The sequence below is a fragment of the Solea solea genome, chromosome 1, assembly GCF_958295425.1.
Source record: "Solea solea chromosome 1, fSolSol10.1, whole genome shotgun sequence".
Classification (NCBI taxonomy): domain Eukaryota; kingdom Metazoa; phylum Chordata; class Actinopteri; order Pleuronectiformes; family Soleidae; genus Solea; species Solea solea.
The window spans coordinates 4,436,116-4,463,813 of record NC_081134.1 but is presented as its reverse complement, the minus strand read 5'-3'; the positions used below and the strand labels follow the sequence as shown (position 1 = coordinate 4,463,813).

Sequence of the window (27,698 nt, the reverse complement as noted above, 5' to 3'; positions counted from 1 at the left end):
TGATTTCTAAATATTGGTCATAGGAAATCCCACATGGGTTAAACTCTATTTGATGAATGGAGAAACAATTAAAGGATAACTTCAAATGATGAATTCATTAATTAAGATTTTCCTGAAATACTGTATACTACCATTTGATTTGCAATATAACTTTCCAAGTCAAGCTTCAGTCCAGTATTCACTGTAATGATCCATATTTAAAACAATATGGTGCATTAACACATCACATTATCTACTGCAAAAACGAGCTTTTTTTTTTATCTCATAGAAGATAGAACATTTAAAAATGAGAACGATTAAACAGCAGCCTCTGTGATATCGTTATTGTTGTGTTAACATGCTGTATACTGAACAGTTTTTGTTTTTTTAAAGATAAACCTTTCAGTTGAGATCATGTCTGGAGTCTGGAGGGTGACTCATTAATTAACAGCTACTTATGCAAAGAGAGGGAAAGGTCTGTTTGGTTTGCTATAATTGGCGTCATTATAATCATAATGATATTATAGTGTAGATGTGATAGGAAAAGAGGTGTGTAAAAATGAGTGAATGAATGAATGAATGGATGGATGAATGAATGAATCACCAGCGTTTCCTTCCTCACTAAAAAAACAATATTTCAACAAAAATGTACTTTTCACACAGGCTGTATGTAAATATTAAGTACATGGATGATAAGCATGATAGAAGATTTGTGCCATAAAACCACAGTCGAATCTGCTCACTGTCGCTCTCTCTCTGTGTCTCATCCAAACGCAGCGCACAAACATCCTCACCTCAAATAGTTGAGGTATCTCCCGCCGCGCGAGGTACTCCTTGGCATCGTTGGTATTCATTTCCACTTCTGATTTCCTCTGAAATCACAACTTGTACGTTGCTGGTACGTTTTGGTTTGTTTTGTTTCCCCTCCAGGTGTCTCAGTGTCTTCAGAAGAAGATCTTTGGTTATGAACCCAGCTCCACGCAGATGTCTTTCTTCTTAGCGCATTTTTGGCTCTCGTGTGTGTGGACTTCAGGATTCCTCCAGGCTCTGCCACTGTCAGTGCGTCGCGCCACGGTGCTCTCCTGCTCCGTGTCGCGGATGCGCGCCTCCTCCTCCTCCTCCACCTCCCCCTCCTCCTCCGTCTCGCCCTCCCACAGCTCTGTGCCTGTCTGTCTCCAGCACGCACCATGTGCGCGCCCTGACAACAGAGGCTGTGCAAAACCGAAACTGTTGCCTTTTTAACCATTACAATTAATAATTGTAAAAGGGTGATGAAGAGTCCTATGTTGTAGGTTGGTTGTTGTACTTGAGTAATCAGATCATACTTTAACTTTCTGTGACAACTGCAGGTGCTTGTTACTTTACACAGAAACACAGGGCCATTTCTGGCTTTGTGGGGGCCCTATTTAAGAGAGAGAGAAAGAGATTACTAAGCCTTTAGATCAGATGCGTCATGAATGTATGTCTGTCTGTCTGTCTGTCTATCTATCTATCTATCTATCTATCTATGTATCTATCTATGTATGGTACACTAATACTGTGGTATATGGTAGACAAAAGGAAGTGGTCACACACAATTTATTCTACTATTAGCTACAAAACAGTCAATAAACCATCACATAAGAGACAAACTGTATTTAACACCTTCACTGCTTTACATTATTTTTATGTACATTTTTTCTCACAGACGTTCTCCGCACCGATACTTTTATTCTGAAATGTATTATACCGGAAGCGCTTGCTGGGCGGAGTCACCGGTATTCACTTCCTGGATGTGCTCTGTTGCCAACACCGGTGCACAATGAAAATGCTCCCTTTACTGATTTTATTGTCAACGGTCCTGTCAGCTGGCAGTATTAACATCGACGTGAGTGTATATTTTTTGTATGCGGCTCTGAATATCCAACAAATGATTACGTTGTACGTTGAATTTAATGCGAAAAGCGAAATGTCGCTGCCATGTTAGCCTCCTGTGCTAGCCAGTTAACTGCTGAGTGTTTTGGTGAAGAACCTGGAACCTAATTTCCCTTTAAATTAATTGTATAAAACATGTGAATTCAATTTTAAATTCTGCCCTTGTTTTTCCAGGATAACGCAGGGCGATTCTTCAGCAGTGGTCATACTAACAACTGGGCTGTACTGGTGAGTATTATTTGATGTGACTTGATTGCTACATGACAGGCTAATTTAGGATTGGAGCAACACCAACTGATTTGTGCCTAATTTACTGTCTTTTGTGATTACTGTGTTTGATACTCAGGTGTGTACATCCAGGTTCTGGTTCAACTACCGTCATGTGGCTAATACTCTGTCCGTATACAGAAGTGTCAAGAGGCTGGGCATCCCTGACAGGTAACAGAAACAAGCATGCACTGGCTGGTTTGTCCGTTTGTGCAGGTGTAGAGATGTGGTGACGCAAGATAAAGCAAGGCTTTTGCCTACATTACACTTAAAATGTTTCCTCTGAGATTACAAAATCCAAATGTTTTTATTTGATAGTCCTTATAAATGAAATGTGCCACACAATATGTTAGGGGTGGGTCAAAATACCGGTGTGTTGATATGCCGTCGTCCTTCCTCGTGCAATATGATAATCAATACACCAGGGCAAATATCGGTATTTTAATTAATAAATTATGGTACTAGTAGACAGATCCTGCCAGTTTTACTCGTCAGGCGTCGCTTCATGTCTCCTCACAGTGGAGCAGCGCAACTGAATGAGGTAGACTAGGGCTGAAGTTACCTGGCCATAGACGAGGGAGTTTACAGTGGGATAATGGAGGAGAAAGCTATGTTAAGAGATGCCCAAGCCATGCTCAAAACACAGACTTAATATGCACTTTATTCCCTATGTTGTGAATAAATAGAGAAATCCTGCACTTTTAACTTTTCACATTAAATTTTCTTCAGTTGGACTGATATGACGTATGACTTTGATTGTCTTGCAATATATTGGTTATAATATTGGTATTGTGGACCATGTATTGCGTATTGTACTGTGAGGTACCCTGTGATTCCCACCCCTACAACATGTGTGTAGCCCTTTTGTGTGTGAATATAATTTCAGTTTTCAGTTTTTTACTTATTATTTTAATTATTTGCATTACTGTTTTTATGTCATAAGATAAAACACAGTAAAATATTATTATAATAATACACTGCAATGTTGCACTGTCTCATTGTATCTGCAGAACAAATGTAATGAAATGTAACTTATCAGGGCAAGGATGTTTGCCTGTGTAATATTTATTCATTTTCTAACACAATAAGACTTTAAAATGTCTTTTGTCTTTCTCTTGTTTTTTAGCCACATAGTGCTGATGCTTGCTGATGACATGGCATGTAACCACAGAAACCCCAAACCTGCCACAGTTTTTAGCCACAAGAACATGGAGCTAAATGTTTATGGTGATGATGTGGAGGTGGACTACAGAGGATATGAGGTTGGTTCTCATTACAGGCACATTGGCATTTTGATAAACTGGCATGTCAGTGTGTCATTATAATTAGAACTGAATGAATTCCAAAAATCATATTGGAATTCATAGAGTGGGAATTTCTATGATGTACTGTATGTGTTAGACCTATTAAATGATGCAGCTTCTGTAAATTTGGATAATGCACTTGGCCATGTGATCACTTGAAAAACTGATTTATTATTCTGCCCTATAATATATACATTATCACCTGTTAAAATATATTTAACTTTAATATAGCTTACATAGATATGTATTATATAATGTGATGCTGAAAATTAGATGGGGTAAGGTCAACACTGTCCAGTGTTTGCTTTGTCTGTTGACCAGGAAATTAACTGATATCATAATAATTAAGGGTAATGGAACACTGGGTTGTTTGTTATTGACCAAGGCTGAGCGATGTTGGCCTTTCCCTTTTTAATCACAGTTTGGTTTTTGTAATTTAGTCTGCTTTGTGCTGGTTATTTAAAAAAATAATAGGCACTGAATTTGTATTATGTTTGTCGTCAAATTATAATCTTTCTCAAGAGAAGCTGGTAAAGATGAAGAGAAAAAAGACCATATTGAATAATTGATTTTTCACAATTATTTAAAGATAGGTAGAGGTGGAAAAATATTAACCTTATTACTGACCCTTCTAATGTGGATGTAAAGTTTAATTATAGTCTTTTTCTGACATTCTTGGGCATGTCACCGTTTTATTAACTCTGTATATATTAAATTACACAGTGTCTATTTAATTAATCTCTTGCCATCAATCTAAGGTTGTGAAAACCAATGTCATGTATTTTTTTAATATCCTGCACATGTTTCAGGTAACAGTGGAGAACTTCCTGCGAGTTTTGACTGGAAGGCTTCCACCAAGTACTCCACGATCCAAACGTCTTCTCTCTGATGACAGGAGCAACATTCTTATATACTTGACAGGTACTTAAAGGACAAATTCAACACATTTTTAATCAGAGTGTAACATTCAATACTGTGAGTTATTTCATGAGTCAAGAATATTCTGCTATGCTCTGGCTGTCACAGTGTCTTAACCAAGAAGTCCTCACTAGACAAAAACTGTTTAATGTTACATTTGCAATTGCAGTTGATCTGTATTTATGCAAGTATTTTGGGTTTTAGCCTAGTTAACATAGATAGATAATGACATCACATTCAACCACAGGTTTTCACAGGTCAGTTGTACCACCACATCTTGGTACATTTTTAATGGGTACTTTTTTGTTGTTTCTCTCACATAGTGTGTATAGCTTTTCATATATATATCTTTGATATTATGCAGTCTATGCCATATTTTGTATTATGAATAAGAAAACAATGAGCCATTAATATTAATAATGTGTCCTCAGGTCATGGCGGGAATGGTTTTCTGAAGTTCCAGGACTCTGAGGAGATCAGTAATGTTGAACTGGCTGATGCATTTGAGCAAATGTGGCAGAAAAGAAGGTACTTCAGGTTGAGACTGTCTTTCCCGGTGAAAGAGAATGTTGGTTTTTCTGAATGCAGGGCTCATGTCATGACCAATTTACATAACATTTTAGGAAAATATTCTCCTTTTTGCAATGCATCATAGACTTCTACGACAGGAAAGGGTTACATATACTCTATTAAACACATCCTGTCATGAAGGAGAAACTCTCTTTTTGTGAATTGAGTCGCTGTTTCATGGTGCTGCAGTGTGAATTGCAAGACACTTTATGAGCAAAATAGCTCACTGCTTCCAGCTACTCTGCACATCTATTGTCCTCCAAACCTATCAATAGAGTGTCTGGGGGACAGTCAGGCCCCAGGCTGCTGGATAAAAGCGTAGAAACGCCAGCTTTGATGCTGACGAGATAATTGCGAGCTTGAACAGCCAAATTATAGCAATGACAGAGACTTCCCCACCTCCCTTCATTGTTACCTGAAGCACCGTGATTGAGTTAACTTGACATGAAAGTCTTATTATGTTTTTCTATGAAAGTGAAATTATTTTTTTTTAGTGAAAATTCCTTCTAAATTGAGGATGTTGAGGAAGATGGGTGATGTGACTGAGGGAGGGACAAGCTAAGCTGTGTGTGAGAGGCATTGAATGGAGATCCTGATTTTTTTATGGTCACCGTGGCAACTGCAGTATGAAAGATGGTGAGAAGGTTTGTGTGATCTCAGAGTTTATTGGAACAAATGGACGGATATTATGCCAGCTGTGTTTTCTCTCATCAGTGATGTTTGAGAATGTACATGATTTTTTCCCCCTTCTCTCTCTCTCTCTCTCTCTCTGTTGTGTTTCAGATACAATGAGCTGCTCTTCATCATTGACACATGCCAGGGCGCCTCCATGTACGAGAGATTCTACTCTCCAAATCTTATGGCTTTGGCCAGCAGTCAAGTTGGAGAGGACTCCCTCTCGGTGAGTCATTTGTCCTTGTACGATGTACATTTGCACATTTAGCCAAAGTTTTGAGAGAAGAGAAGGCATATGACATACAGCTAAGGTCCACACAATTTCTGAGCAAGCTGCACTTATGTGGTATGCAGAAGAAAAATGTATCCAGCAGAGCACTCCAAAAAAGCCTCAGCTTCTCTTGTTTTCTAATAAGCAGTGTTGCTGTATATCACACTGCACATGACGATTAAGATCTGTGTTAATTTAGTCCATACATACTCCATCTAGCCATCCTCATGGAAGAACTGTCAAATTCCTGCATACTATTACATGAAGTAGGGGCTGCATTTTCATAATGGATTAATCTGTCGATTTTCTTTCCTTGAATCGTTAGCTTGGTCCATAAAATGTCAGAAAATGTTGAAAAATGTTGATTAGTGTTTTTCAAACCTGTAAATGATGATGTTCTCAGATGTCTTGTTTTGTCCACAAACCAAACAGTAATGATTTCTTTCTTATATGGAGCCAAGAAACCAGAAAATATTCACATTTAAGAAGCTGAAAAATCAGAAAACTCAAACGGATTAATCGATTATCAAAATAGATGATGAATAATTTAATAATTTATTAATAACCAAGGAATGCTTTCAGCCCTATTATGAAAATTATCTTCTGTAAATACATCAGTGGGGGGGGGGGGGCATGACAGAAAACCACTGATATAAGGTAACTATTCATATCACTGCAATGTTAACTGCCATGATGCGGTCCTGACAAGTAACATAAGTATTAGCATAATTTACAGTCTCTAAGATTATGTCTCCAGATTGCATTTATTTGTCTCACCATAATATCTGATATCCATATCATATACATTTTTCACTTTTATGAAGGCCATCAAACACCTGGACCAGTGATGTATGTGATATTCTTACATTTGTTTTCCCTCTGTCTTTTTCTAGCACCAGCCAGATTTGGCCATAGGGGTCCATCTGATGGACCGTTACACATTCTACCTGCTGGAATTCCTGGAAGACATCCATCCTGCGAGTAAAACCAACATGAATGACCTGGTGAGGATGCACCCGTGTGCGTGAGAGCACATGTTTACCATAAAACAGTTACCAGTCAGTGGGTTGGTCATTAATCATTCAGTCTTTAAAATATTGTGTTAACCAGCTGTTTTATATCAACATTATTATTCATAATAAGGACACAAACAAAGAAAAACTAATACTTTGCTTTCATTCTCATAATAATTTGTTATAATCAATGCATCATAGTGTCTTATACACTCTAATCTTGATTAAGTGAAAATGAATCAGCAACAGTTTTCATTAAAATTTTCATTAAAATTCATAAAATTTTTTTATTTATTAATTAAGCAGAAGCTGATTTTCAGACTTGTCTCACTACCTATAGTTTGCATTCTTTTAGGGCCATGTTTCACTTTTATTTTATTTTAACATTTTACAGATTACAGATACAGAGTATTTATTAGATTCATAAGAAAAAAAGTTTGCTCGCAACCCTTGAGTACTTTGAGACTTTATTAGTCCTGCACGTCTCTCATTGTCTGTCTCATATTAGATAATACTAAAGTAGCCAGATGAAAGTCACACAGGATTCAGCACTTAAAACAGAATGTCTGATACTGTGTTACCATTGATGGTGTTTGACACATGGTGGCAGAGTTGGTGAGTGCACACTGCTCCCGGCTTTCACTCAATCACCGCAGCATCTCCCTTTTCATCTTTTACACTCCTGTGGAGATTCTGTAGCCCGGGGACCACTTGTCATCCCGACTGCCTAGCCCGCCTTATCTCACCAAGAATTAAAATCAAAACACCTCACACTTTACTGGGAACTGGGACGCAGTTCAGCCTCTATCAATGTGCATTGACTAAAGCTTATTATTCTTTCTAAACGTAACTGTTTCTGAAGATGCATTCTTTGTTCTTGTGCCATTTTGTAGAATTGAGAATCAATGATATGGATTTCTCTGACAAGCCCAGAGAGTTTTTTTTTTTGATCTAGACCATGCAGGCTTTTCCTTTGATGAAACAGAAATTGACTTCCCCTAAATATCTTTTAGCAGCTCTGTTGGGCTGATAGAAATCATGTTGACCTCAGTTAAATTATTTTATTTCTCTTCTCAAATGAAGAACCCAGTCGGACACCACACCGATGGTTCACAGACGTATGAGAATTAACCCACAAGTGGTTACAGAGCAGGCATCAAAATTTGTAATTGATGATGACATGCACAAATGTCAGGCTCCACACTTCTAATCTTCTCCTCACGCTGTCACATATTATTTTACACTTCCCACTGCAGCTCCTAATATCATTTTATGCAGCTAGTCAAAAGAGGAGACACTTTACTGTGGAAAAACCATTCACTACTGTCTGAGTATTACAATTCTCTAAAAGTGAAGTATACTGTGTAATTAAAGGAATGTACATATGTTGATAGCTTTTCCATTTCCCACTGCATGAATGGATTGTAGCGGAACGTAAATGGTCAGACCTTCTCTCTGCCTTTGCCTATGACAGCCTGTCTGCTAGCGTCTATGTAAAGTTCTCTTGGGAAACATTTTCCCTATAAATCTGAAAGATGTGACCTTTATGCTCATACCCAAATGCCTTGTCTCGCCGCCTTGCTTACGCGTCCCTACAGTGCCACTATTATGCAACATGAGCTAATATTAACTGAGAAACAGTGTGTCGTTATCAAACGACTGACTCGTGGCACAGAAAAAAAGAGAAACCTTTAGAAACTCTTATTTTATAGGCATTTGGTTTATTATCTCCACTTACACATTTCTTTCACTGTTATTAACTTACATTAGATTAGTTGCTGACCTACTAGTGCTTTTTTTAACATAGTTGAAATTATGAACAGATGCTTACATTAGTTGTCAGCATGACACTGAAGCTGATCAACCCGCTTTAGTTTTCCTAAATAAAATACAGTGTGTTAACTGCAGTTCACTCAGGGGTCACTAATGTTATGCGTAACAATGGATGTTTCTGAATGTTGCAAATAAAAATGACAAGTGCAGTACAAACAGTAGAATTTCCTTTTTTCTTAAGTTTGCAAGGTCTGTTTTAATTAGCTGCATAATAATAATAATACAACATTTGTGGTTTTTCTACTTTTCCAGTTCAAGGTGTGTCCCAAAAGTCAATGTGTGTCCACTCCAGGCCACCGTACCGACCTGTTCCAGAGGGACCCGGGAAGTGTCCTGGTCACGGATTTCTTTGGTAGCGTTCGCAAAGTGGAGATCACCATGGAAACCATCAACATGACTATTCCCATCGTGCACTCGGATGATAAGTAAGTTGAATGAATTAAATTGACTTACTTGTTGACGAATGTTCTCACTCAAATATCTTTAAAATAACTGACTTTAAATTGAAGGTAGGCTGATGTGGATAACCACCTGCACACAAAACGTTTCCCACCCTCAGTTAAAAACCTTCACATGGTAATTCAAATGAAAACTGTAACCTTGGCTTAGACATGGGTACATTTAAATGTCTGAAGAGGTGATGTTTAAGGCAGAATAGGGACAGTCTGGATGTAAAAGCTTAAATTGAGATCATCCTCCTTTTCTTTTAATTGAAGTGCTTGAGGCCACATTTACACATTTACATTGCACTTAGTTCCCACTCTAACTAGTCTTCAATTTCTATTTAGAGCACATATCATTATTCACACTGATTTTTACTACTAATGATTTTTTGAGAGCCCCTTTTACCGATAAAGTGAACCACACTTTGCATGCTGCCATGACAACTTAGTTTCACATGATTGCAAAGCTATTGTTGACTCACACTTTGTAATTGCTACTGAGGGAGCAGCAGTGTTTCTGATTGAATATCTCTGGCTCTACCTTGTGGCAAACTTGAGTACTTGCATCCAAATCCATTTACTGCATTCTTCTGCTTTGTGATAGATGTGGTTGACCACTAGATGGCAGTAGTATCAAACTCTTACACAGCATCTGCACATCTTCTTTGCCTGCTGGTGACATATGTTTTGCTTTCTCAGAGAAAAAAAAAAAAAAATAAAGGAAACAAAGCTAATGCACTAAATGCCCACATACATTCATATGGAATCATTTAAAGCTATACTATAGCTTTACTGTTATTGTTTCTTGAAATACTCCTGTGAAACAACCAATCCTGGTGTCTATCTCTCCTCTATCTTCTTTTCTCCTTTCCATTCTTCCACCCACCTCTCTTTCAATAACCCCCTTCTCCTTCCCCCTCCTTTCTCTCCTCTCTCCTACCCCAAACTGTCGAGGCAGACAGCCGTACACTCTGAGTCTGGTTCTGTCAGAGAGGGGAGTTTTTTTCTCTACACTGTGGCCAAATGTTGGCTCATTGTGTTCCTCTGAGTTTCTCTGTAATAATTGTATGGTCTTGACCTTACCATGTAAAGTACCTTGAGATAATGTATGTTATGAGGAGATGTAGACTGATTGACATTTTTTAATAACCGGAATTTGCCAATTATTATTTGATTGATAGGCTGAATGTTACTTATTTATGAAGCCAATGCTTACTAGTTAGCCCCTCTGCAAGCCCTGGAGACTCAGTCTCCCAGTGAAACCCTGGATGAGAAGCAACAAATCTTTTTTATATGTCCACATAACAGCTAGCTGATTTGTTTTTTTGTTGGCTGTCCTTTACACAGGGTAACTTTATTCAGTCTTCTGGTTCGTTGGTCTTTGCAACACCGTCTTAAAATTTAAAGGTAGAAGGGAGTTATGGCCATCTATTTTGGTCTGAGAGGCTGGTGCTCGTGTGACATCTAGTGGCAGACAATATCATATTTATGACCTTTAAGGTGCAAATAGATTGAGATGCTGTATAAACAGGTGTGGTAGAAAGTAAAACTTCATTCATGATTACCCTCCCTTCACTCCGGTTAATTTCATTAAGATGGGTTGTAATTGAACCATTGGGAGGTATAAAGTCAAAGAATCTAATGTGCTTGGCTGCTAATTAGTAATTAGAGGCAATTGCCAAAACGTTTTAGTCACTGGCTGTTTTGGCCTCAGGCTAGTTAGTCATTGCACACAACTTCCCCCCTATTACTTTAGTATTGATTAGGTTCAACACATTAGGAATGCTGATCCCTCCATGCAACGCGTTAAACACAACACTGGTATTTTTGAATTGGCTGTTACTTCGTTTCAGTCTTAGAGAGACATTTTATCTCCAATTATGATGTAACAGCCTGGCAATCCACTTATTCATGTGATGTTCGATGGAGCTAAGTTTAGTGATGGAGCAAAGCAGTTGCAGCATCTTTGCACTTTTAAGAATGACTCAAGGTCTCTATTTCAAAAGTTAAGGCATATTACAGAGTCTACTGACACTTTCTCTTATACAGGATGTCACGTTAGTGTCCTTTCATCCCATTCAGACAGAATTACTTTTACAGTGAGAGGCGGTAATTAAGTATAGAATAGAATAGAAAAGAATATCACTTTATTGTCCACCGAGTCTGACATTTGCCTTCAGCTCACCAACATAAGCTGGTGAGATGGATGTGCATGCTTCTCCCTCAATACCCTGTTCTTCTGTCCTCTTTGTTTCTCATCCCTCTCTTTTTCTCTTTTCTCCTCTCACCCACTTCAAACTGGCCATGTTTTGGAAAGTCTTTTCCATTATGTGGATTAGACTTGATGGAGACGACATTTTAATGGACGCACTCAATCCTCATTATACGTAGGCTTAACGTCATACAGGGACTTAGAAATACATGGTCACGTGACACCCAGGTTTAAGCAGTATGACTGATAACACAAATACATATTCAACAGTCATTCAGCAGTTTGACACAAATGCTCCCTCAGCAGGTCCGATATTATTGCATGAGAGAGCCTGATTTCAAAATGATTATTTGTTGAGTCTAATTATAAGCACTAAATTAAAGCTGAGGATGTATCCTTTGGCCTTTAATAGAGCAGATGTTAAAGGGAAATGTGTTTGACCTAAAGATGGAACCTTGAGACGGCAGTGGTATCAGGGCCGGAGGTGGAGCAGCACGGTCACATCCATTAAAATCGGCTAAGTGGACTAAGACGTTCTCTCCAAAATCACACTATTTAAAATGGCTTTAATCGAATTAGAGCTCGTCTTTTTGACTAAGTGAAATGGTGAGGGTGGGAGGGCACTTGTGGGGGCCCTCAGTCAGATCTTGGTGTACATGAAGGTCTCAGCAGGAGATCATCACCCCGCCAACCAGTCCAGCCTTTTTTCTTCCCTCTGTCAAAGCAGCTTCTGTCCAGACACACAGTCATGTTCAGAGGAGACAAAAGGGGAGAAATTGAGTTAAATAGAAAGAGACAGAGATTTTAGAAGGAGCAAGAGAGTAAAAACCAGATAAAGGTGTTGAGCAAATGCAGTTTTGAGAGAAGGAAGAGACAAAAATAGAGAAAATGTTGCTCCACTTTAAGGTGAAAAACAATCAAAGCCTTCAGCCCTCTCTCAAAAACACACAACTTTATTTCTGGCAAAACTGTAAACTCGTGGCTCCTTCACAAAGTAATAAGGCATGAAGCATCACAACGAGCAGAGATATTTGTTTGTTTTTCCACAGTTGTCCTGTCACCATTAGTTTACTTTCTTAAGTTTCCGATTGAAATACTCACCAAACTGATATAATGGAAAAAATGCTTTTATCATCAATGAGTCATTGGAGGGGGGCCACTGTCACTCAATATGGGAAATATGGCTCGCGTTGTCAGCAGTTGCCTGACCTGGACTTTGATTGTCCAAAAACAGCTTCCACTTGACTTTGACCACGTGCTGTGAGTCTTCTTCCAGACTACAATACAGGAGGCAATCACGGTTTTAACAGGGTTAAGAAAAAGTTGTTGCAGTTGATTTTTCATTTATATGTGTTTTTGTTATTGAAGTCCTGGTTTTATAGAGTTGACAAAGATGGTTTATTTTGCCGTCAAACAAAGTCACCACAACTAGGTCACCACAAGACAACGATAGAAAGCTAGTAAAAATATCTAATTCTGATGATATGCTGTCATTATGCAAGAGGTTTTACATGGGTATCAATGAAATTGACCAAATCTTTGGAAAATCCTCTTCTCTTCCCTTCAAAACATTTTTCTTCTTCTTCTTACAGAAAAGGCATCACTTAATGTACTGTTTAAAGATATTTCTGTTGTTTTTGTTAGTGTTGTACTCCGCATTCCAAATTATTATGCAAATGATATTGTTCTTGATATTGATAATTTTCTAGTCATCAACCAATAGAGTATAATTCGTTATTGAAAAAACCTCCCAATGATAACAGCATTTTTTTCAAATATAAAAAAACTTGAAATGCTTATTACGCACAACATTTTAATAGGTTGTAAAGAACTGAAAATGGTCATCTTAATAACAATAACATCTTAACAGGTCAAGTTACATTTTAACATAGGACCCCTCATTTGATAGCAGCTTCACAATTCTTGCATCCATTGAACCTGTGAGTTTTTGGAGCGTTTTTGCTTGAATTTCTTTGCAGGATGTCAGAATAGCCTCCCAGAGCTGCTGTTTGGATGTGAACTGCCTCCCACCCTCATAGATCTTTTGCTTGAGGATGCTCCAAAGGTTCTCAATAGGCTTGAGTTCAGGGGGCCACACCATGAGTATCTGTCCTCTTATGCCCATAGCAGCCAATGATGCAGTGATATTCTGTCATGCATGAAGATGATTTTGTTACGGAAAGCACAATTCTTCTTTTTGAACCGTGGATGAAAGTGGTCAGTCAGAAACTCCACATACTTTTCAGAGGTCATTTTCACACCTTCAGGGACCGACCAGCTCTCTCCTCATGATTCCAGCCCAAAACATGACTCTGCCACCTCCCTGCTGACGTCACAGCCTTGTTGGGACATGGTGGCTGTTCACCAACCATCCACTACTCCAGTGGTTCTCAAATTTTTGTATCAAGTATAACATTTATTGAAAGAAACATCAATATTAGTTCAAACATTTCACCTTTCTTTCAATAATTTGCCGCGCAAATAACATTTTTGCTTCAGCAATACAAATAACCGCAATATTGCTTCCTGAGAAAGCAATTTTCAAATAAAAATATGAAATGTGCAATTATAACTATAACAGCGTCATTTTTTTAAACAAAAATCATTTTGAGCTGTAGACAGTATGAGCTCCTCAGCAATTGTGTGTGGTTTCTTGGAAACGAGCAATTCTGTATGCAACCTTGTAGAAAGCAAGCTGTTTTTTGACATTTTGAGAAAGGCTGCACTACTCCATCCATCTGGACCATCCAGGGTAGCACAGCACTTGAAAATTAGTCTTCATGTATTTCTGGGCCCACTGCAGCCGTTTCTGCTTGTGAGCATTGGTTAGGGGTGGCCAAATCGAAGGTTTATGGATAACTGAAGATCCTACACCTCGATGTTTCGCGGGACTCCAGAGGCACCAGCAGCTTTGTAATGGCCTTTTAGCAGCTGCTCTCTTAAGCCGATGTATTTGTGTGGCAAAAACCTTCACAAACCCGTGTGTGCTAACAATAACAATATGATGGTCATACTTAAGTTTTCGTGAAATATCTTAAGGTAGTTAAGCAAGTTTATTCGGGCTTAACTGGCAAACTAATTATCACAGGTGTCTGAGATTGATTTCAGTGATCCAAGGAGCCCTGAAACACAATACCATCCATGAGTTTAATGAAAAACTAAAAAACTGATGAATCTTTACCCTTGTCATTTTGTCAGAGAAAGGAGAGTAATCAGTTTGAAACATGTTGCAATCAGGATTACTTCTTTGTCCACATGGTCCCCCTGTCTCTGCACATAGTGAGCACACTGAACCTTCTCTTTTTTTTTTTTTACTCCATTTTGTCTTTCCTTTCTCCTTCCACTTTTTTTCTGGATCTGTGTAATTTAGTTCCAAATAGCTCATTATAGCGAGAATAACATTCAGAGTTTCATTTGTATATTCTATGTGTGTAAACCCATAAAAGCAAACAAGAGAAGTCCAAAGTGGGCACTTGTGGGTGTGATTGAGATGCCGTGGCATGTTAATGTTTTTGTGTAGTGTCAACAGCAAACATCAGAGGTTGTTTACCAGTAAAACAAATTTAACACCAGCCCCGTGTGAATAGTGAAGTCGACTCTAAAGCATCTTCTCATTTTCATGCCTGCACTGATGCTCATCCAGGTTTTTAGAAAATCGAAACAAAATTCTTTTGGTAGAAGTCTACATGTGGCTATAGGGAGTCTAACGTCTGAGCATCTCTGAAATAGTAAAAAAAAAAAAAGGTGTTTTGTTTTTCATTTGTCTTGTTCTTAAGAGAGAGCTCTCTTGTGGTTCACAGGATCCATATATTATCAAAATGATTTAGACTCTTATGGATCCTTTGGGGGATTTCATTCATTCACTAAGAGGCAAAAATGGGTTCATTTGCATCAATTTTCTCTGCATATCATTTACTTGCCTCTCAAATGATCTGTCAATCACACACACCTCTGCCACACACACCCTGCCAACAGAGACACTGGAGTCTGTTCGTCTTCCAGACAGCTTTTCTTCATCACTGAGTAATGGTTCCACATAACAAAAGCTTAATGTTTCCAAAGTGCAATTCACTTCCTCCAGATTAATGCTAAAAGCCTGCTGTTTTCTGTGTGTTTTTGTCTTTCAGTGTTGCAAATGGAGAGCTGCAAAAAGAAACTTACTCATACTCAGACCAGCTGCCGGTGTCTGAAATCATCCATCAGGTTAGAGACACACAAACACGAAAGGGTCATTTGAGGACACTCATAACCACTCAGGCAGGCTCATGTTGACACAATCCAGACACATTTTCAGTCAATTTTATTCAAATTTGAACACTGAGTTTTATTATTTGGTATATTTTATGTCATTTACAGACAGTGTTATCCCGTGTGTGTGTGTGGTTGTGCTTGCGTGTGTGTGTATGTGTCACAAAATAACCCAATAACATAATAATGTAGACTTTGGTGGGAAGAAAATTGGTGGGAATATTATTTTGGAGGGTAACTGTTAACTCTTGGGGTAATTGGTACAAGGTCAATTCCATGCATATACATAAAAATATTATGGCTTTATATCATATGGTAATTCAAGAAAGTCATGAATTGGTTTTCAAATCAAAATTGCAGTTTGAAACTACCCAATTGCAAAGGCTGCAATTTGGGATATAGAGAATGTTAAATGTTATGCAGCATATCTGACTGAGGATGTATATGTTAATGTAAATTATTTCAGTAATTGGTAATTAATATGTTCTGATCCTTGCATTAGAATATAGCTTAGTTATAAATTGCATGGTGTCTAGTGAGGTAGTGGTTCAACCCATTTAAAATCTATTACAAAGCAAATATTATCCATCTTAGAGGACTATAGACAGGACCGACAGCTTACACATCATATGACCGTAACGATGACATTACCATGAAGTCAAAAAACAATGTCATATACATTGTAGTATTGTTTTGGTGTAAATTGGGCAGCATACAAACACACAACAAACATCATTTAGAAAAATTCTGATTTTATTCAATTATAACTTACTATATTGATAATATCAAATTACTGCACTATATAATGAATACTATTATTCTATACTACTGTGCTGTAGTGCAGTGAATATATTGTTTGACACAACCACGACCCAGGTCTGATATAAATGATGTCCTGATGATGTCATTTTAAAAGGACCTGACCGCCTGGTTGATGTATGTACAGTGCACATGCAGTTTTACTCCTTTAATGCATGATTAACGTGTGATGCTCATTCTAAATGAGCATTTGGACACAGAAACTTATGTACAACATCCACTAACAGATGTCTTTGTGCCGTTTCCATGGTGACGGCTCTAAGTGTGAAATGCAAGTGCCGCCTGGTCTGGGTGTGGAGGGGCCGCTGTGAAATCCAGCAGAGTGGATAGGCAGTATTGTGGTGAGGAATTGTGCATTCACCTCATTCACAAATGGATTGTGGCTTTCAGTCAGCCGACCTTCACAAATGAACACCTATTCCTCCTCATTCCACCTATACGACACGTGTTCTGCATTTTAGAATAGCTGGTCTTGGCTCCTTTATCATTCTTGCAAGATTATAGGCTTTTAAAAAAAAAAATCCTAGTTCTATACTCCCACTACAACTTATGCATCAGAAAAGTCACATTTATCCTTAGATTTGTTAATTTAGCAATTATAATATAATCATATAAAATTATTTCTCAGTCTCTTTATTATAATGCAACCATAAAATATAGGAAATGTGTGTTCTCTATTAAAATAACAGATTTTATTTTCCAGAAATAACATCCTCTCAAGTATTCAGTGTAACCTCTCCTTATTCTTGAACAATAGCAGTATCCTGGCTCGTTTAGCCTAAATGGAGTGTGTAGAGAATGTAATTGTCCTACTATTTCATGTAAAAAAAAAAGACTGCTATAAAAAGTTCTATTGCATCAGCAACTCATTGGAAGCTTTACTAATATGTAGGACACACCCTCAGTCACATAATTAAATTCAAAATACCAAAGATTACAGAATTTAACAGACATAAAATCACAATTTTGCATCAAATATGACCCTATATTACTAAAACAATAAAGATAACGATGTTCTAAGTTTCTTGTAGGTGTCTTGTCTAAACCTCCTCTGTTGCCATCTTTCAGCAGCCCCTCCTAGATATTGTGATTTGAAAGTAAAAATGAGGACAGACTATTTAATTTGATAGTTTTGCCTAGAAAAACATTTGCCTCACTCAGTATTCTTAACGAGATACCAAGTAATTTCAGTAGATGTACTAATGCAAAGTGTCAACTCTAGCTGTTTGATTTTTGAAGCTAAAGCAATGGATCAAAGCAGCTGCTTTGTGGGATTTCCACAACAGCAGTTTCCTAAAAAGAGGTAAAAGAAAGTCGGACAGTAAAATGAGTTCAAATCTGCGTGAAATGTTCCTGGCTCACATTTCAGTGTCTACAAGAAACCTGGCTGCTTAAGTTCAATTTTCAAGTGAATTTTGTTTCCTCTATGCAGTTGGATACTAAACAGTTTGTGGTTATAGTAAAGGTCCGATCCAGCTGCTTATTGAGTAGTCGTGATTGAGACAGGAGGTGTTCCCACACCCAGTCGCACTCTGAGAAATTGGCTCAAAAACCTAGCAAAACATGGACCAATTTCACATCTGTTGCCTGCTGCTCACATAAGAGCATCTTATAAACTGTGTCTTTAATCTTCAATATGTAGAAGAAATTGCTCCATTGAAAGCTTGAACAATCACACAAGCACCTTTAAAGCCTCTGAAGTCTGTTAGTTGGCTTCATATGTTGGCTCAGTCTTTTGTCTTCCCCCTCACTCCCCATCTGCTCATCTTTACACATTCTGTCTTTCTTTCACTTCTCTCTCTTTTTAAATGCGCCCACTCGTATAACACACAAACACGCCCTTCAACCCGACGACCCCTGCTAGAGATTTCGATTATCGGCTAGCACTCCCGCTGAGTTGAAGATGGGAGTCCTGATGGACTGAGTCATCTCGCTCCCCCTCGCCATAGTCCATCTGCACTGCAGCAGAATGACCATCAAGTCTATTGACAGCTCTCCTGTTTTTGATTAGCTGTCATACTGGATGTGGCGCTCTCTGAGATGTCTTTGTGTTTATGCCGCTGGAGCACAGCTCTGTCTTTGGTTCTCCCTGATCAGATGCACTTGTCTGAGCTGAAGAACTAGATGTGATTTGTATCTCATTTGATTTGAAGTCTAAAATATTCATTCCCAAGTGTTTCGAAGCAGATTTCAGTCGTGCCCCTGATAAAAACACATCTTTCTCACTGTCTAAGAAAAGCATTTCTCAGTCTGCTAGTAGACCGGCAGACTGAGTAAACAGAAAATTCATCAGCGTGACAGTGGGTATATACTGTAAGCTTGTGCTGTATGTAGTGTGTGTACAAACTCCCCGCTTGTTGTGCATGTAGATGTGTGTGAAGAGTTGATTAATGCCCTGTCAACATTGGCAGTGTCGGGATGACTCCCCTCTTCCTGCCACTTTCTCTTCCCACCCTCACATATCTCATCACGTTGCCTAATCACAATATGTTCACTTCTGGAAATGACTAGGTGGAGCTCTCTCTCTCTCTCCCTCGCTCCCCTCCCTCTTTTTAACTATCTACTACTTTTTAACTAAAACTACAGTGTCTATAACTTTTACATTTAATCAAAAGTAATTTACACAATGCAGATTAAGCCTGTCAGCTCCACACAACTCTCTTTGTGTGTTTCTCAGTAGCCTGGTGACATTTACAGCAACATTGTGCTTGTACTACAAGATACAGCAAGTGGGTTGAAGTATGACTGACAATGCAAATGAGCTCCCAGGAAAAGTTTCAGAAGTGAATTGCACTGCTCAAATAACCCGGTGGTTCAGCATGCTGAACAGCTTGTTGCCAATGCATATAAAAGCGCTCCCTCAGTCTGGTCTGATAGTTTTGCCTGACAGAGCCCATCTTCAAGTTAAAGGGCCACAGCATACAAATAATGTTACATCTTTTCTGCTTGAGGATTGAGAAAAAAAGGCGGGATAATAACAACCAGAATCAGCTAAATCATGCACTACAGCTTTAAAAGTGAAGATAATATATTTGAGTGTCCTGGCAACTTCCAATAACTGCCCCTCTGTCATCTCTGGCTCTGCACAACATAAATTTTCTGCAGTTTTTGACCTTGCAGTATTATTGTTTGGCAGGGCATTTCAGACCTCCTTCAGTGACCATTAGTATCCTGCATAACCACGTTAATTAGCACCAATCAATCAAATGGGTAGCTGTTAATCAGTTTTACCACTGAATTGAAAACACAACAGAAAGCATGTGTGCTTGAGTGCACATCCCTGTCCTTGGCAGTCGCATGTCAATGGCTCCGTTAGTGAAGGTCAGAAAACTATTGCTCTGCTTTCCACTCCTCTCGCTCAGTTCTAGCTCATTACTGCCCCAAATGTTTTACTTCGCCTCCTTCATATCTTTCTTTGTTGTTTGTTTTTTGAACTTTGAGACATCAAAACTACTTCATGGATATAAAGTAGTTAAGAAAGTGTCAAAGTGTGGGCCATGTCAATAGTTTTATTTTGATAAAATATTATATATATATTTTTTAAAACTCATTAAATTTATTCATTTATCAAGAAATAACGTATCAGCTTCTTTAGTGTAAGTAATCTGCCTTTTTTATGCATGCAGTTTCATTTGCCAAAAGAACAATTCAAAAGATTCTTCCTCCTTTCCTTCAACACAGGTTGAAATTTAGGTAACTTTTCAAGAAAAGGATGATCTAACTGTTGCAGCGGTTTTATTCAGTAGTATTCACTTAAAAACAAAACAAAACAACAACAATACCTGACCAGAGTCATTTTTCAGACATGACTTCTGGATTCTGTAATGTATGCAACTGAAAATTATCTGGTGAGTTCATAAGACCCGTAGAATTCCTACTGCGTTCTCATATGAGCTCAGTTGAACATTATTCAGTGATACTGAACTATTAGTAGTTGGCAGGAGAATATCTGAAGCAAATGCTGTGGACGCAAATGTCATACAGCACCAGTAGGACAGGGTAATAAGGTCATCAATATAAAAAAAAAATGTAATCACTAATTCATGATAATTATGATTCATGATTAAATAAAAGGTAGATTTTTGCTCCTGAGTAAAAAAGTTGCAAAAAACAATATTTTTAAATGTTTTAATTGGATAAATCTTGGGTAAAACAACAAGCTATTATATCTATGTCTGTTCGCTCTCACTGTTTTCCCTCGTGTTTTGTGCCCCTCTTTCTGCCATCTGTGCTGACGCGGCTCCCTGTCACAGTCGATCCATCCCCCTCTTGCTCTTCCTAACCCGAGGGGTTTGCATTTACGCGTTTATGCACAGTTGTATACACACACAGTCCTAGTCACGCAACACTGGCTAACTTTGTCACCGAGGTCAACTGCCCCTGGAGGCCAAATGTCCGAGTGGCCTCTTAAGAACATTCCCGCCAGTGCCCTGTTTCACCCTCACCTTCTCTCCTGTTGGACTCTTTGTCATCATGGTTACAGTGGATTTTGTTATGTTACACAGATCTGAGTCACGTACTGTAAGATGTCAGTAGCAGCAGCAAGATGTCCTTGGACCCTCACATCGAGTAAGGAAAAACTCTACAAAAAAACCTTTTTACAGGGAGAAAATGGGAGAAACCTCAGGAACAGCCACAGAGGTGGGATCCCTCTCCCAGGACAGACAGAAATTAGAAATCAGTGGCCATGTGATGGCTGTCTGAACTGTCAGGTTTTGTTTTCTTGAGATTATGACAGCGTCTCCATGGGACAGATCGCTGTTGTCATAGCTCTGTGTCTGTTTAGCTAGAAAACATGGAGGATGACAACTCAGATGTGCTGGTAAATTTAATTTGGGATTTGGGGGCGATTCCTCAGTTTCAACAAAGCAAGAATAGACCTGGTAAAAGAAATGTGTCACATGGGGGAATTCTGCTTGCACTGTCAGCAAAAATAGAGTCAACCTGCAATCACAGCTGCAAAAGGTGCTCTGTGAACTTTGACATGTGTTTTGGACCGTCAATAATTATTTTATCCATCTTTGCAGGATGGAATATTGTTCATAGTCATATCAGAGTAACAACTTTAAAAACTTGGTTAAAATCAAAGGACTGAATCGTCATACTGAACTATCTTGATAAAATAAACGATAATCCAATTTAAAGTTACAAAAAAGAGTTTCGCACGAACACACACACACCACCCCCTCCTCCTTTGTGTTTACAAAAGACTCTGTCATTCACGGCCTCTTACACAGAGCTGTTTTCTGACTAAACACCCACTTAATTGTCTGCTAGTCTGACAGTCAAACAAACCCCGGCCGAGTGTGTCGTCTGAGATTTTTTGCTGTACTTTCTGTCACTTTCACTTGTCACTGCCATTGAATCAGACACTGAAAAGCCTTCAAAGTTTGATTGTCATTGTCTGTCGTTCACTAAAGTCACTGTCGTTTGGAGCTTGAAGTGCTTTCTACCACATAACCTGTACCTTTCTTTGTCTTTCTGTCAGACAGTATCTACTGTAAATACAGAACAATTTTGAACCCTTTTTTTCACCTGTTGCGTCTAGATTATACTGTAGATTAGACTGTAGTTGGACAGAATGTCAACAATGGCTATGTGATGGTTTTGTGACGTTATACAGTATTGTGAGAAAGGATTACTATATAAGGTAATCCTTTATTAGTCCTAAAATGGGGAAATTATCCACTTACTGGCACCAGATAACATTATTTAGAGTTTTAAAATACAGCGATTTTAAAATTCTGCGTCACTACTTCATAACTTCCCGTGGCAGCGATACAAAAGTTGACAGTGGTGTAATGACAGTGGTGAAAAGAATGTTATTCCTCCAAATCCTGCACTGTACCTTTTTAGGCGCATTTAGACTGATGGACATATCTGTTATAGACAGATATTGTACTATAAAGTTATATGATTGTCTTCCAATTCATCAATTATCGCACATTTGCAGTGATAACAACAATATTGTGAGTTACGTGTCATTTCATCAAGCTCGGGTTATTGTCAGCAGACATTTTCACCAATAAAAATTTGATGGCATCCAGCCTTTACGCTGTAGACGATACCCAGCCTTCAAAGGCCTTATGTCTCTGTTTTAGTATTCTGGATGGCAGTGTAGCTCTATTGATCGACTCAGCTGTTAAATAAATTTGAACTAAGAAACCAATTTAACTTGTCTTCAGTCTTCTTACATTAGAAATTGACAGTGTTGTTGTCGCAACCCAGAGTTTATATTGAAAATAAAGAAACCTCACAGAGTTTCCACAGTGGCACACACACATACACAATTCCTGAAATGAACTTTGTCTCTAAATGAATGAATACATTTTTTTCAGCAGTCAAAGCAGTTTCATATTCATTCATTTGATTCTGTGTTCGAAAAAGCCATTTCATGAATAGATGCGTTGTGTTGTAAGACTCTCTACAGTTGGTCAAATTGCATCGATTCAGATTGAGTGTGTATTGAAATGGATATGGCTATGGATTTGCAAATAATTGTATTCACTTTTTGTTCAGTTTTCACCCAGTATACAAAACTGTTCACAATTGGGGTAAACTATGCTGGACAATTCTCTTGCTTGGCATTCACCTGCATCGGGATGTGAAAGCAGGTTTCATTGTGTCATCATCCTGTGGTGTAGGCTGTTTTATTCTGTGTCTTACAGTGTCTCTAACTGCCTCTGGTTTTGTCATTGCTTTATAAACACTTTTCTTTTAGCGTCTGGTGTTAAATCATTCTTTTATTAAATCTACACAGAGGAATTTGCCACAACAGGTTCTTTATTAACAAAAAGGGCAACATTTTGCCTGTCAATTAACCTCTGCCACATTGATTCAGTAACATCTAGATACATGTTTTGGGCAAGGTATACTTTAAGTTATCCTTGATACTCATGTACTGTTTTCATGAAGAATATCTTTATTTTACATAATATTCAATGCGTTCTGATCCTTGACAAAGTTGTTTGCAATGCAGGAAAGACCTTTAAATATGTTAACTTATTTCAGTTTCAATATATTTGTTTTTTAATCGTTATTTAAATGCACCTTGCCACTGTAGTCGCAGTGAGGTGAGCTGGAGCGAGACACATCACTCTTGTGCAGCGGCTTTCATGTACTCCATGTCTTCCTATCGTTGTGTGTACAGTTTGTGACTCAGGCTCATTTGGAGCACGCGTGCCGCAGGTTCATCCTCTTCGCCAAGTCTCGGGTTTTGGCTTTAGTGGATGCCTTTTCTGTCTGGTGATTTCCCGACTGGATAATGACAGCTTGTATAGCAAGGGATAACAGAAATCTCTTAAGTGCATCCTCACAACCTATCCATAGCTTTGTCACCAGCCGAGGAGTGAGAAAGATTTCTTAGAGGTTAAATCTCATCTCTCTGCAGAATATTGCAGCCTCATTAGCATATAAATGTGCTCCTTGTGAGATGCATGTTTAATACGGGCTAGATTTAAAAGTATAATCATACACAAAGTGATGATGTGGCAGTGAATGGGACAAACACAAGACAGGGGAGGTGTACTGATGAGCTTCACCCAGACCCAGACCCCCCCCCCCCCCCCCCCCCGCGCGCTTTTTGTGCGAACAGTTGTGTTTGTATGTGTGGGACAAAAGATAGTGTACTCATAGTGTTTGTTGAGATACAGTGTGTCTCTGTGTGATTCTGTGCCTGTGTGAATGACAGCGTAATCAAGTGGTGGCGTCCACAGGAAGAATATACATACTATTATTAACCTGCTATCTCCTCCACCCCCACTCCTTTATGCTTTCCTTCCCCAACTCCCACCCCACCTCACCTCACCTCACTCCGAAACCCTTCCCCTCAGAAACCAAAGCAGAAAGACTGGCACCCTCCTGATGGCTTCATCCTGGGCCTGTGGACTCTAATCCTCCTGGTGTTTTTCAAGACGTACGGCATCAAACACCTCAAACACATCTTCTGAGGCCTTTTAAGGCATTTACGCTGCTGGAAATCTGAAGACATGACGCTGCAGACCAGGAGCTGTTGCTAGAGGGAAGGAAGGTTCGGTTTGTGACAGGCTTGTTTACCAGAAAATGGAATGAAGAAGTGTAGCACCACAACTGCCTGTGCTGATACTGTGTGATGCAGGTTGTGGCACTTTTTTCTTCACGATGATAACTCTCCACTGATGTATGAAAATGAAGTATTTCAGAAGTGAGAAGGGAAAAAAAAACAGGCTCCAGCAATTAAAAATGGTGCATCAAAAATGACCCCCCCCTCCCCCCCCATGTGCATGGGCACACCACTCGTGCTATTTTAAACTGATTTATGAACTGCTTCTTTTTTTTTTACCATATTTATTTTTTGTGAAGCCATTCTATAATTGCATTGATTTAGTTATAAATGTGCTGAATTGAGTCTGGGATAAGAATTTAATTTATCTTCTGGAGTGCGTTGCTCTGCATACCTCAGCAGCAGCAGCAGGAAGAGGAGGAGGAATGTTTTTAAGTGCTACTCGGAATGTATGCGCTTGGTCACAAAGGGGAAAACGTGGGATGATTGCAGGCTGATTGGCTGTGAGAGGGCTGTGGAGAGATTACCGTTTAATGTGTCCACCGTCCATATACATTACACCCCTTGACCGTCATATCGCGCTTGTGAAGGATAACAATCGCACATAATCCCATCTCACATGATGGACCCATCCACTTTCCCATTCACCAGATTGCCCTCCCTGTGGAAACGTCCATTAGCTCTCCAGCCTTGCGCTCAGCTGATTGTGTTGTGGGTAATGGACAGCTATTTCCTCGGCCATTCTTCGCCTCGCACTACAGCCGCGATAAGTGACTGATAACCTAGTAAGCCAGTGGCCGCCCGAAATGAATCTCCTCTATGCCTCGACATGTTTTCCACCTTTTTTCTTTAGCCTTTCTCTCCGTGTGTAACCAGTGTATCAGGCACATTGTTGGAGGCCTGACTGACGCTTAAAGAATATAGATTGAACCAGTGGTAGTTTGTGTTCTCTCTGGCGTTAGGGTCTGCCCATCGGGTGCCTGCGGCCACTTACCCTCACGGCTTAAATGGAAAATAGATGGAGTTTAAAATGAATCCATATGTATCATAGGCAGCTGCTGCGTCAGCCAACACAGTCCTTTTCCTGTACATTATTTATGGAACACTTTCATCTTTCTTTTCTTTCCCTCTTTGTGTCTTATTTCCTGTCATCTCATTCCCCATGCTCCGCTTTCAGGGACCGCGAACACATTTTATTTCTGCTATTGGAAGGGTTGTGATATTCTGATTAAAGGTTAAATGTGGAATCTAAGGAATGCATTTGTCTTGAATGTCTTGTTTCTCTTTTCTCTCTCTTTTAAAAAAAGAAGAGATTTTGAATGTCTTTAGTTACTCTAATGATGTTTAAAGATAATATATCCCGTGTTACATCATTTAAGGTAAACCAGGCAGAGCTAATAGTCCTCTTTATTGTTATTTATATGGCTTCACACTAAAAACAGTCCAGGGAGTTTTGTAAATGTAGTTTCTTTGTCCTCAAATCTTGTATTTCAAAATGACGGAGCAGCTAGTGCTTCACTATGAAATCACTGTATATCAGGTTGGCAGCAGGTACAATGAAAATTAAACCCGGCCTATATCTCAGATGGATTTGTGTGTTCCCAAACCCACTTTCAAACTTCATTTCATCTCCTCAGAGCCTCTTGTTCTCATGCACTTACAAATGGACTTGAATGTACACAGCCTTTTAGTGTGGTGATGTACTTCGCCATTACCTTGGTTGTTATGGTTTCTTTATGCAAATAAAGATCAATGGCTGCTATCCTTCACATCTGACCTAGTGAGGGGGAGGGGAAACGGTGACAGGACAGCATAACACCTGCCACCTCTAAATACAAAGAAGTTCAGGCTGAGGAGTCTTGTAGGATGCACTGAATATGTCACAGGCTCTTTAAACTACAGCGTTGCTGTTCTCCAGCGAGCACACATGTGCGTCAATGTCTTTGAAAGTGGAACATCGACATTAGCCCCTTGAGGCAGCTCTCTAGATTTAATGATTTATGCACTAAAATACAAAGACAAGAACACACATGCTGTTTGGAGACAGTGTTTGCACCTGACAGGTTGTCCAATTTCCATGGAAACTCAAGGTTTCCCCACTTCTCGCCTGTCAGGGAGCCTTTGTAATGTCAGTCATTCCCAGGAATGAAGACGGTAATTTTAGCAGGCACAAATATTCATTCTCTTCTGCAACAATAGCTGTAGATTGTCATGATTGTTTTCTATTTTTTATTTTATTGTTCTGTTGTAGCAGAGACACAAAGAAATCATTTGAACATTAAGAGCTTACAGCCCTTCTATCTCACAAATTCAATGAAATAACCTTTAAAACTATATACCCCAAGCTACTCCCCACAAAATCAGCAATGATTCTATTTCCAGGTTTTTTTTTTAAGGCATGTGCATCATCTTAGAGCTGACACAAATGATCATAATCGTTTTATAAACATAGCATTTCATAGTTTTGCAAATGGATTTAAATATTCTGCTTCTTGTTTTATGTAAATGCAAATTGACTATATTTGGCTTATGTTTTTATTTTAACGGCCAGAAAGTAACATTGGACATTTGAATCACGTATTTTGCACATTGAAGGTATAATGAAGAGCTCCATATATTATCCATATATAAGAATCCATCCATATAAATGTCAAAGCAAAGCAAAGCTTACAATGTAAAGGCATTTTATTTATTATGACCTCACACGGTCCGCTCTTATTCCACTTATATGTGTCAAACTTGCATTAATTTAATTACTGGGTAATTATTGTATGGCGTATTTAATGCTCTATGCAATTTGTTAAATTCTACAGAAATCATATTTATTGTCCATTTTGTGAATTAATTAAAAAGACAATGAAGTAACTGTTGTCTACAGCACAATTCAGTTATCTTCTTCCAGTAGATAAAAAGGAAAAGCCCTTTAGTTATTTTTCATCCCTGTTTATAGATTTTAAAATTATGCTTTATAAGCTCTCAATCCTCTTGAATGCATTTTATTGATCTGGTAACGGCTTAGCTTTCTAATAATGGAAGCGATTATGACCCTCTGCAGAATACTTGGTTTCCTTTTATCAACTCATAATGTTGCCATGATCTTTTTCTTCTTACATTCAGGTGATGTAGCAGTGCTATTTTCACAAATAAATGACCTTGTGCACAGTATTATCCATGGTCAAGGCAATCTTAGT

General features: G+C 38.7%; 2 protein-coding genes across 2 annotated transcripts in view; one reads left to right on the top strand and one right to left on the bottom strand.

Annotated features, from left to right (window-relative positions):
• The window catches only part of ak5 (adenylate kinase 5), a 54,910-nt gene extending 53,830 nt beyond the window's left edge, over nt 1-1,080 (bottom strand). The window contains exon 1 of the mRNA XM_058644305.1: nt 774-1,080. Within this exon, the coding sequence (XP_058500288.1) occupies nt 774-833 (60 nt within the window). The 5' untranslated portion in view covers nt 834-1,080. The remainder of the gene's footprint in view (nt 1-773) is intronic.
• A 657-nt stretch (nt 1,081-1,737) lies between these two features.
• On the top strand, nt 1,738-25,759 carry pigk (phosphatidylinositol glycan anchor biosynthesis, class K). Its single transcript, XM_058645011.1, has 11 exons — nt 1,738-1,846; nt 2,068-2,121; nt 2,240-2,331; nt 3,287-3,422; nt 4,274-4,385; nt 4,814-4,910; nt 5,736-5,853; nt 6,792-6,902; nt 8,997-9,169; nt 15,527-15,602; nt 24,299-25,759. The coding sequence occupies exons 1-11, from the start codon at nt 1,781-1,783 to the stop codon at nt 24,413-24,415; spliced, it is 1,152 nt and encodes a 383-aa protein (XP_058500994.1). The 5' UTR covers nt 1,738-1,780; the 3' UTR covers nt 24,416-25,759.
• Nucleotides 25,760-27,698: the final 1,939 nt, after the last annotated feature.

Bases quoted from the DNA above. Each gene is read 5' to 3' on its own strand.
- pigk (XM_058645011.1), top strand. From the start codon at position 1,781: ATGAAAATGCTCCCTTTACTGATTTTATTGTCAACGGTCCTGTCAGCT. The intron at 5,854-6,791 runs GTGAGTCATTTG...GTCTTTTTCTAG, and splicing joins TTGGAGAGGACTCCCTCTCG to CACCAGCCAGATTTGGCCAT. The intron at 6,903-8,996 runs GTGAGGATGCAC...CTACTTTTCCAG, and splicing joins AAACCAACATGAATGACCTG to TTCAAGGTGTGTCCCAAAAG.